The sequence below is a fragment of the Acipenser ruthenus genome, chromosome 34 (genome assembly GCF_902713425.1).
Source record: "Acipenser ruthenus chromosome 34, fAciRut3.2 maternal haplotype, whole genome shotgun sequence".
Lineage (NCBI taxonomy): Eukaryota > Metazoa > Chordata > Actinopteri > Acipenseriformes > Acipenseridae > Acipenser > Acipenser ruthenus.
In genome coordinates, this window is record NC_081222.1 from 4,564,890 (window position 1) to 4,583,691 (window position 18,802).

At 41.4% G+C, this 18,802-nt stretch overlaps 1 protein-coding gene across 1 annotated transcript; it reads right to left on the minus strand.

Annotated features, from left to right (window-relative positions):
- Window positions 1-581: 581 nt before the first annotated feature.
- On the minus strand, window positions 582-7,533 carry LOC117401967 (resistin-like). Its single transcript, XM_034002740.3, has 4 exons — window positions 7,404-7,533; window positions 1,822-1,949; window positions 1,386-1,463; window positions 582-1,052 (listed from the first exon to the last, which is right to left on the minus strand). The coding sequence occupies exons 2-4, from the start codon at window positions 1,928-1,930 to the stop codon at window positions 919-921; spliced, it is 321 nt and encodes a 106-aa protein (XP_033858631.1). The 5' UTR covers window positions 1,931-1,949; window positions 7,404-7,533; the 3' UTR covers window positions 582-918.
- Window positions 7,534-18,802: the final 11,269 nt, after the last annotated feature.

The following is an 18,802-nucleotide window of genomic DNA, read 5'->3' on the forward strand; positions in this document are numbered from 1 at the left end:
GAGAGAGAGCGGGGAATCCTTGGGCAGACCCTTATAGTGTCCAGACATAGCTGAGGGAACAGCAGAGTGTAGGACGGAGACCCGGGTCATAGGGGTAGCGATGACTGGGGAAAAAACCGCTGCAGAGAGCAGCACCTTTATTTTGTAGTTTTCATTACTGTGTTTTATTTTCACTTATTCTATTTTGCCTTTTCGTTTTCATTATTCTTTGAGCACCAGTCACTGTATAATTGTTATCACCCACCACGAGCACTACTGCAAGCACCCAGACTGGTGACCGTGTTTTGTGTTATTGTGGGGCGGATAACGTGTCTTTATTATTTGGACTACAATCCATTTATTATTGTTTCTTCCGTGCTTTACACATTGGTGTGTATTACTGGAGGTTTATTGTTTGGTCGCCAGCCTGGGAGTTATAAATAAAAGACCTCCTTTTCCAAACGGATTACAGTTTCCTGGTGTGTAATTATTTCTGCACTGCATCACCTCTGCACCTGTTTCCAATCGGCAGCCACTTTGCCACAAGAATGTAAAAAAAAAGAGAAGCAATATAAGAATTGGAAACTAAATAACACGATTGATACATGTGCAAGAAAATTATTTATTTTTTAGACCTTTTTCATATCATAGCAATTACCATACCAGTATCATTTATACAGCGCCCTTTATGTGCAAGCATCCCAGGGCGCTTTACAAAAAGAGCTCCAATCTGCTCGCCAGCTAAAGGCCAAATCAAAGAGATACGTTTTGAGCCTAGATTAAAAAATATTGACAGACTCAGCATTCTGGGTAAAAGCTGGAAGTGAGTTCCAAAGTGAAGGAGCTTGAAAACTGAAAGCCCTCACACCAATCTTTAAACCACATTTGTGTTCTAGAATGCTTCAAGATCCAGACGTGGATTCTGTCATTTTCTGGCTTCTATTTCAGGGCTATCTTGCAGCAGCGTGCAGCGGTCCAATCCTGGTTTGCACACTGGCAGTGGCAGGTCTGGTCATTGCGGATATCCCAGGAGCCGCAGGCATTACCGCAGGAGCAGCCCGTCGGCTTGTAACCTGCAAGAGAGAGCAAGAACCATTTACAATTCTGCCACCTCAGATTTTAACGATGCCCTCCGAGTGGCTGATGAGGTAATAATATCGTCTGTAATGTTCAATCATTTACATAGCCCTTTAAGAAGTAGAATGAAATGCACAGGAAATGGGTGTATTTGAGGAACAGATATGAAAACAGAAAGAGGAGACAGAGAAATGGGGTTATCAGTCTAGACATGTGAGCTACATGAAAACATATAAATAAAGTTCAAGTTCAAACAATAACGCTACGTTTGTATTATTTGGAGTAAAAGAGAAACATAAAAGCTGAAGAACTGAAGATGGCACACTGACCTGCAGGACAATCCACCAGGCTCCCTCTAGCTGAGGCAGAAATGCAGGACAGAGTCACTTTCTGCAGCACTGCAGAGGCTGAAAACAACACAAAGCATAAGAATTTAGGAAGAGGCTGTTCTGCCCATCAAGGCTCATCCCTTCCTTGCACCCTCTACCAGGGGGATCTCATTTAAAAGCACAGAATCTAGTCCATTTTGAAACGTTCCCAGTGTTTCAGATCCTACTGCTTCCCCTGGTAGGCTGGTCCATGCATTTATAATCTCTGTGTAAAAAAGTGCTTCCTACCTTCCCTTCTAAACTTCTTTTTACTCAGCTTCTATTCATGCCCTCTTGTTCTGCTCTCTGTGCTCAATTTAAAGTAGTGTCTTGGGTTAACTTTATCCAGTTCTCACTTGAGTGTTTGGATAGGTGCGGATGGAAGCTGGTTTCTTACCCACAGATTCTGTCAGGCTGCTCATCAGATCATCCAGAGCGCATTTCTGAGCGTCGGCAGCACAGAACATAGCGATCACAGCCAGCAACACAGCAACTCTCATCTTCATGGTCTCAGGACTTCACTCTCTGGAGAAACAAGCACAGCAACGTTACTCTTTACCACGTTGTTACACAGTGGACCCGGCTTACCAAGGCCTTACACAATATGAGAAACCGAACGAACGAGAGGAGGTCATGATTCAGCCCATCAGCGCTCGTCCGGTTCCTAGTAGCTGGTTGAAAACTTTTTGAAGTCGGGTCTTAAAGGATCCCAATGATTCATAAGAACATAAGAACATAAGAAAGTTTACAAACGAGACGAGGCCATTCAGCCCATCTTGCTCGTTTGGTTGTTAGTTGCTTATTGATCCCAGAATCTCATCAAGCAGCTTCTTGAAGGATCCCAGGGTGTCAGCTTCAACAACATTACTGGGGAGTTGGTTCCAGACCCTCACAATTCTCTGTGTAAAAAAGTGCCTCCTATTTTCTGTTCTGAATGCCCCTTTATCTAATCTCCATTTGTGACCCCTGGTCCTTGTTTCTTTTTTCAGGTCAAAAAAGTCCCCTGGGTCGACATTGTCTATATCTTTTAGGATTTTGAATGCTTGAATCAGATCACCGTGTAGTCTTCTTTGTTCAAGAAGGAATAGATTCAATTATTTTAGCCTGTCTGCATACGACATGCCTTTTAAACCCGGGATAATTCTGGTTGCTCTTCTTTGCACTCTTTCTAGAGCAGCAATATCCTTTTTGTAACGAGGTGACCAGAACTGAACACAATATTCTAGGTGAGGTCTTACTAATGCATTGTAAAGTTTTGACATTACTTCGCTTGATTTAAATTCAACACTTCTCACAATATATCCGAGCATCTTGTTGGCCTTTTTTATAGCTTCCCTACATTGTCTAGATGAAGACATTTTTGAGTCAACATAAACTCCTAGGTCTTTTTCATAGTTCCCTTCTTCAATTTCACTATCTCCCATATAATATTTATAATGCACATTTTTATTGCTTGCATGCAGTACTTTACACTTTTCTCTATTAAATGTCATCTACCATGTGTCTGCCCAGTTCTGAATGCTGTCTAGATAATTTTGAATGACCTTTGCTGCTGCAACAGTGTTTGCCACTCCTCCTATTTTTGTGTCATCTGCAAATTTAACAAGTTTGCTTACTATACCAGAATCTAAATCATGAATGTAGATTAGGAATAGCAGAGGACCTAATACTGGTCCCTGTGGTACTCCACTGGTTACCTCGCTCCATTTTGAGGTTTCTCCTCTAATCAGTACTTTCTGTTTTCTACATGTTAACCACTCCCTAATCCATGTGCAAGCATTTCCTTCAATCCCTACTGCGTTCAGTTTGAGAATTAATCTTTTATGCGGGACTTTGTCAAAAGCTTTCTGGAAATCTAAATTTCATCATCATGTCACGTTCAGTGCTTTAATAGGGCAGCACTCGGGTCGATTAATATCAGTTTATATTATTCCCTGTATTTGTGCACGTCTCTTAGTTTTACTTTCATCCATGTCAGGTATATGAGGAAATAAGGAAAAGGAACACAAATATTTGCAGTTAAAGTGAACCAGTCAGGTTTTATATTTAATCAAACAAAACACACAACATTCTTATATATTTTGCAATAAAAGAACCAGTTGGGTTTATCCTTATTTTCTGGTGTATATATACAATATATACTCTTAGCACATGTTTATGCATGGATTATTACAATGACTTACACACTAAATATGATCATCCTTGTTGTGGCAGGGCAGAAGCCCCGCACGGGTAAATAAATGTATATGTGTAAATATTATATGAAAAAGTGTTTGTTAGATATGGCAGGGCTGGAAGTTAACATTCCAGCCCTGGTTGTTTTGGGTGTGTTTGTGGTGGTGGTTGGCAGGGATAGGGTTAATTCCTGTCCCTGCCAGATACATGTGAAAATGTGGCCAGGCATTGGTTAAATGATTCACTGTCAATCAACCCTGGCCACATGGTATATAAGGGAGCTACACAGCTCCATGAGAGGAAACTGCCTGAGAGAGGGGAGACCACATGGAAGGTCTGTTTGTTGACTTTTATGATTTATTTTCTTAAGATAGTGAAGGTGAATGCCCAGCCTATGGTTTCTGTATATTGTTTAAACCTTTTAATTATCTATTAAATGTATTTATCTTAATGCTAGAAGTCTCAGAAACAAAATGTTAGAACTTGAAGCTACTGCACTAACAAGTAACTACGATGTGATAGGTGTTACAGAAACTTGGTTGTCTGAGAGTGATGGAGATGAATATAATATTAGTGGGTACACACTGTATAGGAAAGAGGTGGAGGGGTAGCGCTATGCATAAGAAATAGTCTTGAAGCCCAGGTGTTAAATCTGGACAAAGAAAACCATGCCGAATCAATATGGGTCAGAATAATGGACAAAAATTCAAAGGGCATAATAATAGGAGCATGCTATAGACTGCCAAATTCAGACACTGAGCAAAATAATCTGTTATACAATGACATTAGAAATGTGTGTAGAAAAGGAGAAGCCATACAATGGGGGATTTCAACTTCCCCCGTATAAAATATGAGAACCCGGTGGGGAGCGCGTCGGAAGAAATTGAAGTGGTGGAAATGACAAATGACTGCTTCCTACGCAATTTGTCAAGGATTCGACATGAGGGGAGGCATGCCTTGATTTAGTCTTTTCAAATAACAAAGACAGAATAACTAAAACAGAGAGCCATTGGCAAACTCAGACCACAACATGGTCTCATTTGAAGTGATTTTTAAAACCTCAAAAGTAATGACTAAAGCTAAGGTTTACAATTTTAGAAAAGCAAACTATGAAGGTATGAAACAGAGACTAACAGAAGTAGATTGGAGTAAAATAGAGAAAACATCTACAGAAAAAGGATGGCTGTTTTTTAAAAATGTAGTACTAGAGGCGCAAAACAATTACATCCCAAAAGTAGACAAATCTAAATCTAAAACAAAATGGCCAAAATGGTTTAATAGATCAATTAAAACAAATATTCAACGAAAAAAGGCACTTTACAGAGCGTTTAAAAGGGACCAAAAAACAAAGTACACAGAAAGAGTACTTGGAACTGCAAACACAAGTCAAAAAGGAAGTTAGAAAGGCCAAGAGAGAGATAGAAATATCAATATCAATATCTAAGGGGGTTAAAACCAATTCCAAAATGTTTTTCCAATATTATAACAGCAAGAGAACATTCAAAGAGGAGGTTAAATGTCTAAGAGACACAAATGGCAAAATCATAGACGAAGAAAAAAAAAATAGCAAATATATTAAATGATTACTTTCACAGGTTTTTACAAAGGAGGACACGGACAACATGCCCCACATGTCGACCTGTTCCTATCCAATTTTAAATAACTTTAGCATAACAGAGGCAGAAGTGTTAAGGGGACTAGGAGGTCTTAAAATAAACAAATCCCCTGTGCTGGATGAGATCCTCCCAATAGTAGTCAAAGAAATGAAAGAAGTTATTTACAAACCGCTAACCAAGATCATGCAACAGTCTCTTGACACAGGGGTTGTACCGACAGACTGGAAAATAGCGAACGTAATACCGATCCACAAAAAGGGAGACAAAACCGAACTAGGTAACTACAGACCAATAAGCCTGACTTCTATAATATGTAAACTTATGGAAACTATAATAAGATCCAAAATGGAAAATTACCTATATGGTAACAATATCCTGGGAGACAGTCAGCATGGTTTTAGGAAAGCTAGATCATGTCTAACTAACCTGCTTGGTTTTTTTGAGGATGCAACATTGACAATGGATAATTGCAAAGCATACAACATGGTTTATTTAAAGTACTGTGGAGCGAGGTAACCAGTGGTGTACCACAGGGATCAGTATTAGGTCCTTTGCTATTCCTAATCTACATTAATGATGTAGATTCTGGTATAGTAAGCAAACTTGTTAAATTTGCAGATGACACAAAAATAGGAGGAGTGGCAAACACTGTTGCAGCAGCAAAGGTCATTCTCCTTTTGTTTTGGCCTTGAGCTGGTTATTTTGTTTCTGTTTCATGTGTTAGTGACTTGTTTTGTTAAACCTTTTTATTTTGTGTTCATTAAAAATGCGCAGCAGTGCTTAAACTGCAATTTTATTGTGTTTGAGTCTCTGTCCATCCGGCCATCCTGTCACACTTGTACTAATACTCATGAGCTTACCCTAGTACAGGAACATGATGTCGTCACAGGTAAAGAAACAGAAACTGTGTTTTTCTTTAGGTATTCGGCTGAGTGCCGGGTGACAATCAACAAGCTTTTTTGAAGCTCAGTATGACAGCTTGGGATAAGCTGCCAGGGTGAATGCACACCGATCTTTGATCTTTCATCAAGTATTTATTAACTTTTCAGTCACCACACACAGTTCCTGTCCTTTTTCAAGTGGCCTATCGTTTGCCCGATATCTTTCTCTGCTGATTGATTGGGTTCTAGCGACACATTGGTTCTACTGGTTTGCGAATCTATTTTAGAAATACGAGGCTCCATCTTGGTAACGTTCACAGTCTAGAATATTCTCATGCACCTGTTAGTCTATTAGCTCAGCATTCTTAAGAAAGTAATCTAGGTCAGTGAGTTTATTTAAAACTGTAAGGGTACTTTTTAACAACAATTTATCTTTATCCTTTTTACACAGACAGAAGCTTGCTGACACATCCTGCCTTGAAGCTGCAGACACAGAGAAGCAGAGAACACATTATGCTTTTATTTTTTCTGCATCAAGTAGGATGCCAGCTACTTCAGAATCAAGTGGGATTCCTCCTGGATCCAATTCCCAGCATCACAAGTATTTGGAGTTCTCCTGTGCTTCACCCTGTATTGCAATACAATCTCTCCTTGTCCTTCCCTATAGTCTGCACAGTTTATTGGCTGGTTGATACACCCATCAATCTGATCATGGCATACTGTACAAATGCTTTCTATGTCCCTTTATTATCCAGTATGGTTTAGTTAGCACTAGACAGGACAGAGACTGAAGGGAGCATGCGTTCCTCATGTATAAATCTGATAATAATCCCCTGGTTTGGACTTTTTAACCACCTTTTCCATGACAATCAACAACATAACAACAAAAACTTAAGCTCGTTGAGCTCAAGGAAGTGTGGTATGCCTCCTCCATAACTGCAAGTCAAGTTGTTTGTGGTCACGTGGTTAACTCCTCAACCAATGCAATTATCAGACCTAATTATACAAGCACGATCGTTCACGCAATTAAGCAAATTATGCAATTATCAGATATACATTTGAGCGGCGTAAACAAATAGAGAATTTATGGTTGGCTACCCAGAAATTGCTATGCATTTAAATGGAGTATGCAGTTATCCACTGTGTCCATATAATGTATAATACATATTTTTTGTATTAATAATAATAATAATCACAGTTTTGTAACATGAACAGCAACAACAGAAAATATCAAATTGCACTTTGCAGTAGAGTCCTAAAACTGTCACACTGTTCTACACTAGTATAGCTGAACAGATCACACTTACCGGTGCAGGGGCGGGTGGCTTTCTTCTTTCAGCACAGTGGTAAAGGTCAGCTTATATAGCGTTGACAGTCCTATTGACTGCCTGTATACAGTTTGTCAAATACAGCTTATCCTGGGTGGAGATGTCCCCCCGTGTACACCACACCTAATACTTATTCTGGCCAAACCTGCTGAACTAGTTGTTATTTCTAATTGGAGTCATAAAACATGAGCCATGAGAGTTCTGTTTTGGGTTTACCAGCAACCTGAGAAATTGAAACTCAACAGCCATGATGACAACTCACCAAACAACACTGGTTTACACAACTTACACAGATCACAGCATAATCATGCAACCACTTAATCACTGCCCTGTGCTACGCAGACCAGTCTTGCTCTGAAAGGCAATCTCTGTTCATTTGAAAATACTGTGTCTCAATTAAACAAATACAAGTGTTGACAGTGCTATTGACTGCCCGTATCTAGCAGTAGTTCCCAGAGCGTTTTTATTGCCTAAACCGAGGTGACCTCGTTCCCAATCACCGCAAGTCATTTTCACTAAATACAATCTTTAATTTGACAGATAAATGATTTAATTCAGATACAATTCATTAAGGGTTAAATGTATTGTATAGGTTACAAGAATTTGACCAAATCTAAATGTAACCATTGTACTGGAGAATTCTGCTTGTCTGTTCTTAGACTGTCATCTCCTCCTAAACCAAAAGACCCCCGCTGTGGTCTTAGCTTCAAAGACTTCAAGGTGTGAGTAAGCTAGTTTGATTATATTGAATAAACAAAAATGGACTGCATTAGGGCCTCATTCACTACACAGTGGTAATGTGTTTTGCAGGCAGGAAGCCCCTTTACTGCATGCTTTGTACACCTGCTATATTTACTAACTAGTGGCAGGCAACCTAGCGAGTGGGAAAAGTACCGCGACCTGTACCATCCCACAGGCTCCAGATTACCCATTTCTTTCTTCTTGTGCACAATTTACCAAAGTTTACCAAAGTATTATTTACTATAATACAACTGGCAATGTTACAAACCCTGTGTGAAATAAACCACAAGCTTCACTTAAGGATTCTGAACGCATGTTCTCGTTTTTTTTCTCCTTTTCTTTAAAAAAAAAGTGTTACATTATAAAAACATTCTATACAATTAATGTATGTAAATAAAACTTTTGTTGGGGGACGGTTAAAGCAGATGGATAGTTTCAGAAATGTCATATCAACCTAAATGAATTACTCACACTTAGAGTGCCTGGATTCACGTGAACTGATAACAGTATATTCACAGTGTCTGTGTTCTGACACCACGTGGGGCAAAGTGGTTGATAGTGTGCAGGTGCAGGTGATTAAAGAACAGACAGGCAATTGTAATCCAGGTGAAAAGGTTTGTTTTTATTAGTTGTTTTGTCCAGTGTGTGACGGCAAAACAAACTGTAAATAATAATGATGGTAAGTAATACAGCGGCGTGTATTACTTACATTTATAATCTCCAAGCTGGTCCCGAAATAATAGTCCTGTTATTGTATCCCCACATTAAACACAATGAATTAGTCTGCCACAAGTACCAAAAAGCTAGATCAACCTGTTGCAACTTAATATGTATATCATTAAGTCTGCCACAAGTACCAAAAACTGGATCAACCTGTTGCAACTTAATGTGTATATCATTAAGTCTGCCACAAGTACCAAAAAGCTGGATCAACCTGTTGGAAAGCACTTCGGCTCTCAAAACCATAGCCTTGCTGATATGAAGATTCGAAGATATAAAACCTAACATGTTAGGTAAAAGGGAAAACCTCTGGACAGGACCGGTTCTAGCAATTTTGGGGCCCTGTGGCAAAGTGGGTGATTGTGAACAGGTGCAGAGGTGATGCAGTGCAGGAATAACACAGACAGAGAGAGATATGGTATGGAAAAGGGTATGTTTATTTTTTTATAATCCAGGTCTGGTGACCAAAACAATGATCTCTGGCAATACATAGCAATGTGTAATGCACAGGGTTAAATAATAACGGGTTGCAGTCCCAAACAATAAACACAGATATCCCTCCTACAATATACAAACACGGTCACCAGTCCTGGGTGCGTGCTGTAGTGCTCGTGGTGGGTGATACAGTTTTATAACAGTGACAGTAGTGCAGTGCTGTAGTGCTCGTGGTGGGTGATACAGGTTTATAACAGTGACAGTAGTGCAGTGCTGTAGTGCTCGTGGTGGGTGATACAGGTTTATAACAGTGACAGTAGTGCAGTGCTGTAGTGCTCGTGGTGGGTGATACAGGTTTATCAGTGACAGTAGTGCAGTGCTGTAGTGCTCGTGGTGGGTGATACAGGTTTATAAGTGACAGTAGTGAAGTGCTGTTCCGGGTTTGGTGCTGGCCCTTGGCGACAGCTCCGGAACGTGTTAGCCGTCTAATAATTACAAACAAGAACAATTATAGACAAACAAAACAAAACACTCACGGTACTTTTATCACTGGGTCTCTCACGGGTCCTTACAGGTTTAATATTCAAACCAAAGCAAAGGAACCGCTTACGATCCTCCATCCCCCTTATATGATGTCACGCCATGCTCTAAACCCTGCTGAAGTCAAATAATGCTGTGAGCTACTAAACAACCTGCAACAAAGGCTGTTCCCCGGCCGTCAGGTGAACAAGATCCGTTGTGTGAACACAGAGCGAGCCCTGCAGCTGCTGGACCGCCACACACTGGGGAGCCCAGCCTGCATCATCATCCACACCGGCACCAACAACCTGGGCTCCCTACACCAGCACACTGGCAGAGCCATGAAGAGGGTGGCAAAGAGAGCCTCGTTGGAGTTACCCGACTCCAGAGTGGTGATCTCCACACTGCTACCACGAGCCGACATCCCCCCACACATCATCAATGCCATCAACACAGAGCTAGCCAGGGGCTGTGCCACCCTGCCCAATGTGCACCTGGCACACCATCCTGCTGTGGGCCCCTGGCACCTGTACGACAAGGTGCACCTCAACAAGAAGGGGGTAGGGGTATTCACCAGGACCCTGAAGGATGCAGCCCTCGGCTGTGGTCCAACCAGCCCCTGTCTGAACACCCCCAGCAGAGCTCAGTGGAGCAAGAAACCCCCAGGTGCCACAGCACCCCCCCCCGTGCCGCACACCCTCCATTCAGCACCCCCCCCAGCCCCCCGCACCTGCCAGGCCCAACGCCCACAGAACAGGGGCTGCAGCAGAGCCTGTCATTGCTGGAGCAGTACTGTCAGTCCGGGACCCTGGCAGTAAAACTCAAAAAGACCAATAATGATTTTTCAAAAAAAGGCCAGATCTCAGGGAAACAGATATCACTTTACACTTGGCAACACCACCCTAGAGCACACCACCAGCTACACTTACCTGGGTCTGACCATCAGTGCGTCAGGCAGTTTTAACCTGGCAGTGAATGCACTAAAAGAAAAAGCACTCAGAGCTTTTTATGCCATCAAAAGAAGATTCAATAAAATCAATATACCTGTCAAAATCTGGCTAAAATTAATTGACAGTGTTATCCAGCCCATTGCGCTGTATGGTAGTGAGGTATGGGGTCCACTCAGTCAACAAGACTACACTAAATGGGACAAACACCCAATCGAAACCCTGCATGCTGAACTATACAAGAATACACTGCAGGTGCAAAGAAATACACCAAACCACACATGCAGGACAGAATTAGGCCGATACCCAGCTCTTATTAATATAAAGAAAAGAGCACTCAAATTCTGGTTGCACCTTGAAAAAAGTGAACCTGACTCACTCCAGTACAAGGTCCTCCAGACCCAAGAGCTCAGCCCTGAAAAGAGTCCACTATGCCAGCTGGCTCTGAAGCTCATCACACTGACCCCCTTCAATACTAACTCCAACCAGCTTCAGGTCAGCACTGCTTACCAGCACCAAATCAGAGTAAACCAAATTATAAAACAAACCAAAAACTCCTATCTGGAACACTGGGACACAGAAAGAAAATCCCAAAATAAACTTGATTGCTATCGGGCCCTAAAAAGAAACTACAGCCTAGCAGAGTATCTCTCCACTGTCAGAGATACGAAGCAGAAACAGATCCTGACCAAGTACAGACTCAGTGACCACAGCCTGGCCATAGAGACAGGCAGACACAGGCAGACCCGGCTGCCTAAAGAAGATCGGCTCTGTGGTCATTGCGAGACAGGAGAGGTGGAAACTGAGATGCACTTTCTCCTACACTGTATAAAATACAGCCAAATCAGAGAGTCATTCTTCAATAAAATTCAACAAAAATATCCTGTTTTCAGACAAACGGCAGACGCAGAGAAACTTGCTGTCCTCCTAGGGGAGGGACACACAGCTCCACTGGCTGCCAAATATGTAGCCACCTGCCACAACCTGAAGGGCACGCAGTGACACGGCACAATTTAACAATTTAATAGTTTCAATATTATTATTTCAATATTTATTTTAATTTCTGTATTATTATTATTTATCTTCTATTTTATTTATTATTATTTTGTTACCATGGTTCCTTGTTTGTACATACAATATATATATATATATATATATATATATATATATATATATATATATATATATATATATATATATATTGTAATAAGATTGCACCTCACACGGGTTCGTTGCCCCTTTAAAAACTTGACCCAGACACCAGAAATTGATTTTTCAAGCGCGTTGGCGCTATTTTTTTTAATGAACACCAAACAAAACAAAACACACAAAATAAACACCTAGCTCTTTACGAGCAGTAACTAGACAGGCAGGTCCCTGACTCACTCGCAGGACGGCTAAACCGTTTACCTGCCAAACACCTTAAACAAAAAACACACAGGTTTAATACCACATACTTTTTTACCTCATGACTGCCAGGAAGCAGAGCACTCCTTTCTGCCTCCTTCTCCTTAGCAGCCCTGAGCAAACTGACTGCCTTCTTTAAATACCCTGCACCTGGTTCTAATTTAACAATAATTACCAGGTGCAGGGGATAATTAATAATAAAACAATTAATAAATTAAATAAAACAATAAAGCAAAACAATTAAACAATTAAATTACACAAATGTGCATTCTGCACATGTTTTTTCTTCAGGGAGGCTTTAACCCCCTCCCTGCTGTCTTACAATATATATATATATATATATATATATATATATATATATATATATATATATATATATATATGCATCTGTTCGTAATATGTATGTAATTGCTTTGGCAACACTGTGGAAAATAAGTCATGCCAATAAAGCACTTTGAATTGAATTGAATTGATATTTATTGGAGGGGTCGGGTGCAGGCTCAGGTGGCCCACAGTCACCACCCCACGTGGGTCAAAACACACGGTAGGGGGCATTGGGCATACCTGGTCGCCACCACCCACTGTCATACTTGCCATTGAGGTTGTGATACACCAGGTTCCATTCTGCATCTGGGCACCGTGCTCGTACCCCAGCTTCGGGTGTACAGTGGCATCCATCACCTGTGCTGACAGGTTTGTGCTACCGGCATGATCACATAACATGGCATCCCCGAATTCAATACATTCAGCTGACCTCAGATACAGTGGCAGCAGTGCAGCAGTGTGGAGTAGTGGTTAGGGCTCTGGACTCTTGATCAGAGGGTCGTGGGTTCAATCCCAGGTGGGGGACACTGCTGCTGTACCCTTGAGATTACTTTAGTTCCTGTTTGCGCATAGGCAAGATGTGTGTAATCCAGTATCTAAATAAGGAACACATTGCAGTGGCCTCCTCGGGAGGCATCATTGAATTGTCTTGGAATTCTTCCAGCGCGCTCTTTAGCATTTCAATATCCCGCAGGAGATCAAGGGACTTGAGCTGATACAGCACAGCCACGTCTGAGGAAAGCACAGTGCTAGTGTAAAGATTGTTCAGAATGCCACCAACAGTCGCAGGAGGAACCATGGGCTCAGAAACGGGATGTACAGTCAGCAAAATGGATTTCTTACAAGCAACGCAGGAGATCTAACACCTCTGCTGCCTTCCTTTCCGTTGCATCCAGATCTTCATCTTCACTGCTATTTATGTTAGGGACTATTCCTCAGAGGAAGGTTACACAGCGAAATATCAGAAGTTCAAGGTAAATATAGGTTTTAAATTTTTTTTTTTGAAAAAATAATGAAGAAATGCATAGTTTTCTAATAGCGACAGAGCCCTCTCGATGCAGACGCTACCGTGTGGTAGATGACCTTGACTTTCGTTAGTGCCCTCGCCTACGGCTCACGACGCATACCTCTAGAAAAAGAGCATAAAGGCAGACCAGTGGTAGTGCCAGCGTTTTTTCTTGTAGATACTGAGCAGATCACCTTACTCTTATTGCAAACAACAAATTAAATGATAAAACAAAAAGGTACAAGGATACCAATAAATGTAAGTAAATAATACGACTTACAAAGTACTCTGGGTTCAGCATGCCTAATGGGATGGGTGTGCTTGGTAATTCCGGCACAGGTCATTGAATCGCTGTTTCATTCCAGGCAATGATATCGGCATGTCACTCTCCACATGCAGACGTGCTCTGTGCTTTGTCTTCAGTGCTGTCAGTGCGGAAAACCCAGTCTCACACATATATGTTGTAGCAAAGTGTACTATAGTTCTTAGAGCTTTTTCGCTAACAACAGGGTACTCATCCATAATGTGTATCCAGAACTGTGGTACCGGAACAGCAGAGAATTTCATCTTTAAAGTCCCATCGTTTGACAGTTCAATCAACTCCTCTTGGGATTTCAGGTCCAGGTTTGTATCGATTTCAGAATCAAACGGATTTCGGATCCAATTCAAATGTTTGTTTTCGAGCTTTGGAAAGTATTCACTGAAGTAATGTTGCAGATGAATCAAATGAGGCACGATGAGTGGCAAAATGCTGCTAGTACTCATGCTGGAAGATTTAAGTTCTTCATGTAAAAGTGGAAACATTTCTGTCACTCCTTTATTAAGTTTATTTACCTAGAGAGCAATTTTTTTAGTGACTGCTATAACTTTGTCTTGCATATTTAATACGGTTACGTCACGGTCTTGGATGCTTTGATTCAAAGCATTTAACTATCCAAATATATACAACACGTACGCTAGTTTCAGAATCCATGTAGGATTTTCAAAACAACTTGCGAGTTGGCTATTCTCTGGAGATAAGAACTGCTTCAGCTCATGTCGAAGTTCAAACACTTGTTGCATGACTACCCCCCTTGACAGCCAGAGTACTTCATAGTGGAGCAGTAAGTGCTTGTGGCTTGCACCCATTTCACTACAAAGCACAGCAAACATTCTGTGTTTCAGGGGCCTAACTTTTATCATATTGCAGCAGCTGGTTAAAATCATCATCCATACGTTTGGCAACAAGTGCTTCACGGTGAAGCATGCAATGACTTGCAACAGCATTTGGAGAGTTTGTCTTTATAAAAGCTACAACACCATTACGTTTTCCGGTCATAGCAGCCGCATCGTCAGTGCACACTCCCACACATCGAGACCAGTCTATTGAATTTTCTTGAATATATCCATCTAGCACTCTGGATATTTCCTCACCAGTTGTTCTCCTTGGTAATTCTTTACAGAAAATTATTCTTCAAATCCCCCCCCCCCCCTTCTATAAACCTAACATATACGAGTAGCTGTGCAGCATTTGCAACGTCTGTACTTTCATCTAACTTCAAGGCAAAGTACAGGCTAGCACGCAACCTATCCAAAAGCTGAACAGAAACATCTTCTGCCATGTCACATATCCTTCAGGACACAGTGTTGTTTGACAAAGGCACCACTTCAATTTTTTTGGCTGCTTCCTCACCCAGTATTTCACGAACAATATCTACATTTTGGGTAATCAAGGCCGTCTTTCTTCGTAATGCAAGAAAACCTGAACTGAATGTACTCAGCATCATATTTTCGAGGTTTTGATTTTGATGCCTTTATTGAGGATGGCTGCTCGTTTGTTCAGGTGGTTCTTGTGGATGTCTTCACTGAGGATGGCTGCTCGTTTGTTCAGGTGGTTCTTGAGGATGTCTTCACTGAGGATGGCTGCTCGTTTGTACAGGTGGTTCTTGTGGATGTCTTCACTGAGGATGGCTGCTCGTTTGTTCAGGTGGTTCTTGTGGATGTCTTCACTGAGGATGACTGCTCGTTTGTACAGGTGGTTCTTGTGGATGTCTTCACTGAGGATGGCTGCTCGTTTGTTCAGGTGGTTCTTGTGGATGTCTTCACTGAGGATGGCTGCTCGTTTGTTCAGGTGGTTTTTGTGGATGTCTTCACTGAGGATGACTGCTCGTTTGTTCAGGTGGTTCTTGTGGATGTCTTCACTGAGGATGGCTGCTCGTTTGTACAGATGGTTCTTGTGGATGTCTTCACTGAGGATGGCTGCTCGTTTGTACAGGTGGTTCTTGTGGATGTCTTCACTGAGGATGGCTGCTCGTTTGTACAGGTGGTTCTTGTGGATGTCTTCACTGAGGATGGCTGCTCGTTTGTACAGGTGGTTCTTGTGGATGTCTTCACTGAGGATGGCTGCTCGTTTGTTCAGGTGGTTCTTGTGGATGTCTTCACTGAGGATGGCTGCTCGTTTGTTCAGGTGGTTCTTGTGGATGTCTTCATTGAGGATGACTGCTCGTTTGTTCAGGTGGTTCTTGTGGATGTCTTCACTGAGGATGGCTGCTCGTTTGTACAGATGGTTCTTGTGGATGTCTTCACTGAGGATGGCTGCTCGTTTGTTCAGGTGGTTCTTGTGGATGTCTTCACTGAGGATGGCTGCTCGTTTGTACAGATGGTTCTTGTGGATGTCTTCACTGAGGATGGCTGCTCGTTTGTACAGGTGGTTCTTGTGGATGTCTTCACTGAGGATGGCTGCTCGTTTGTTCAGGTGGTTCTTGTGGATGTCTTCACTGAGGACGGCTGCTCGTTTGTTCAGGTGGTTCTTGTGGATGTCTTCACTGAGGATGACTGCTCGTTTGTACAGGTGGTTCTTGTGGATGTCTTCACTGAGGATGGCTGCTCGTTTGTTCAGGTGGTTCTTGTGGATGTCTTCACTGAGGATGGCTGCTCGTTTGTTCAGGTGGTTCTTGTGGATGTCTTCACTGAGGATGGCTGCTCGTTTGTTCAGGTGGTTCTTGTGGATGTCTTCACTGAGGATGGCTGCTCGTTTGTTCAGGTGGTTCTTGTGGATGTCTTCACTGAGGATGGCTGCTCGTTTGTACAGGTGGTTCTTGTGGATGTCTTCACTGAGGATGGCTGCTCGTTTGTTCAGGTGGTTCTTGTGGATGTCTTCACTGAGGATGGCTGCTCGTTTGTACAGATGGTTCTTGTGGATGTCTTCACTGAGGATGGCTGCTCGTTTGTACAGATGGTTCTTGTGGATGTCTTCACTGAGGATGGCTGCTCATTTGTACAGATGGTTCTTGTGGATGTCTTCACTGAGGATGGCTGCTCGTTTGTACAGGTGGTTCTTGTGGATGTCTTCACTGAGGATGGCTGCTCGTTTGTTCAGGTGGTTCTTGTGGATGTCTTCACTGAGGATGACTGCTCGTTTGTACAGGTGGTTCTTGTGGATGTCTTCACTGAGGATGGCTGCTCGTTTGTACAGGTGGTTCTTGTGGCACTGGTACTCGTGGAAGCATCACTGCATTCGTTTTCTTCCTCAGGCTCCTTTCGTTGGCGTTTCAGAAACAGCTCCATTTTGACTGTTATACTCTGTCGAGTTCCCACTGTACATGTGCAGAAGTGGAATGTTTTATTTTATTAACAGCGCGGGGAGAAAATATATCTAGAAGTTGAACGAAAAAATATAATTTTTTTTTTTTTTTTTTTAAATCATATTGCTTGAAATTTATATTTCATTGTAGTCTCATGTAAATTGCATTAATATAGCTGTTTATCCATCCATCCATCCATTATGGATCCGCTTCTCCTGGTGAGAGTTGCGTCTATAGTTGTAATTTAAACTGTAATTGTAATTCACCCCGCTTTTATGATAATGGTACATACTCTAAGTGTGAAACAAGCAACCAGGGACATTCAAAGTACATATGCAGGGCAGGGGGCGCGAGGGTATAAGTTTTAAGAATTGTTTATTTAACTTTTATGATTTGCTTTTAAATATCTCACACATAATTTTCTTTTGTTCAGTAATTTTACATATTTGCTGCGGATCCCACTTTGGGAACCCTTGATCTACCACACAGTAGAGCCTGCATCGACGGGCTCTAGTGCTTAAATTGAACACAATTCCGGATAATATAATGTTTTTAGAATAGTGTGTTTCTTAAAGGTTCATTTACCAACAAAAAACAGGAACCCATTAGGTTTTTTTTGTAAGTAACTTTGCCCCAAATGATATGGTTTTAAAAAAAAATTAAAAAAGAGACGAATATCACCCTCTGTACAGCGCGAAAGCGAGTTGTGCTTACAATTGAAAAAAAGTTGGAAATACTTTCACTTCTGGAAAAGGTAATTTACCAGGGATAAAATAGCACGATATTTTGGAATTGTAAAGAGCACTGTGACTGATATTAAAAAGTCTGCCTCAGAGATTTAAAAGTTTCCAGTCTTTGATAGTAGCGGTGGGATTTTTGAGATCTACTGTTGCTCGAGACGAGTACTTGAGCATTACATTTCCGAGTACTCGAATCAAACGCCACTCTCCTCTACATACTGCACTAGTGTACATAAACCTCCCAAACACTGCCACAAGTCCTATTTTAAATGCCAAATTAACACACAATCAAGTAATATATTAAGTAATTCATATAATGTTTTCCTTCATGTGCTGTTAATTGTATATGGTCAAGTATTACTAAATAACGTAAAGTATTCAAATTCACATAACCAGACAACTTTACATTACATTGTAAAGAGATGCCTGGCCTACCTGTTTGAACTGTGTCTCTGGGGTCCTTTACTTTAGTGCAGTAGTTCCAACATACAAATAAAAACTGTACTAATCATAAACGGCCGTCTTTTTTGCTCATCTTTATCAAGGGTGCCAATAATTTTGGAGGTGACTGTATATATAGATATAGATAGTACGAGAAAGGACAATACTTATGCAGTTGTGGAATATCCATTCATGTCATTTGGATTTCCACATGATTTGTGATGATTCAGTGTTCAAAAACATACTTTTTATATATATATACATACACACAAACCAGTCATACTCAAATAAATTGCAAGCGTAACACATACAAATAGTATATTTATTTCTGAAAATTGCTTTTTAGTTCCATTAGTTCCATATTAACCAATATCACTCATACAGAAATCTTTGCCACACAAGCAAAGGGATTGTATTCGTGCGTTTAAGCAACCTATGGAGAAAAAAGCAAGGGCAGCTTGAACATCGGACGTGCCAACTGACAGCTGTGGGCCCCTAGCCAACTGCCTACTTTGCCTAATGGTTACTGCGCCCA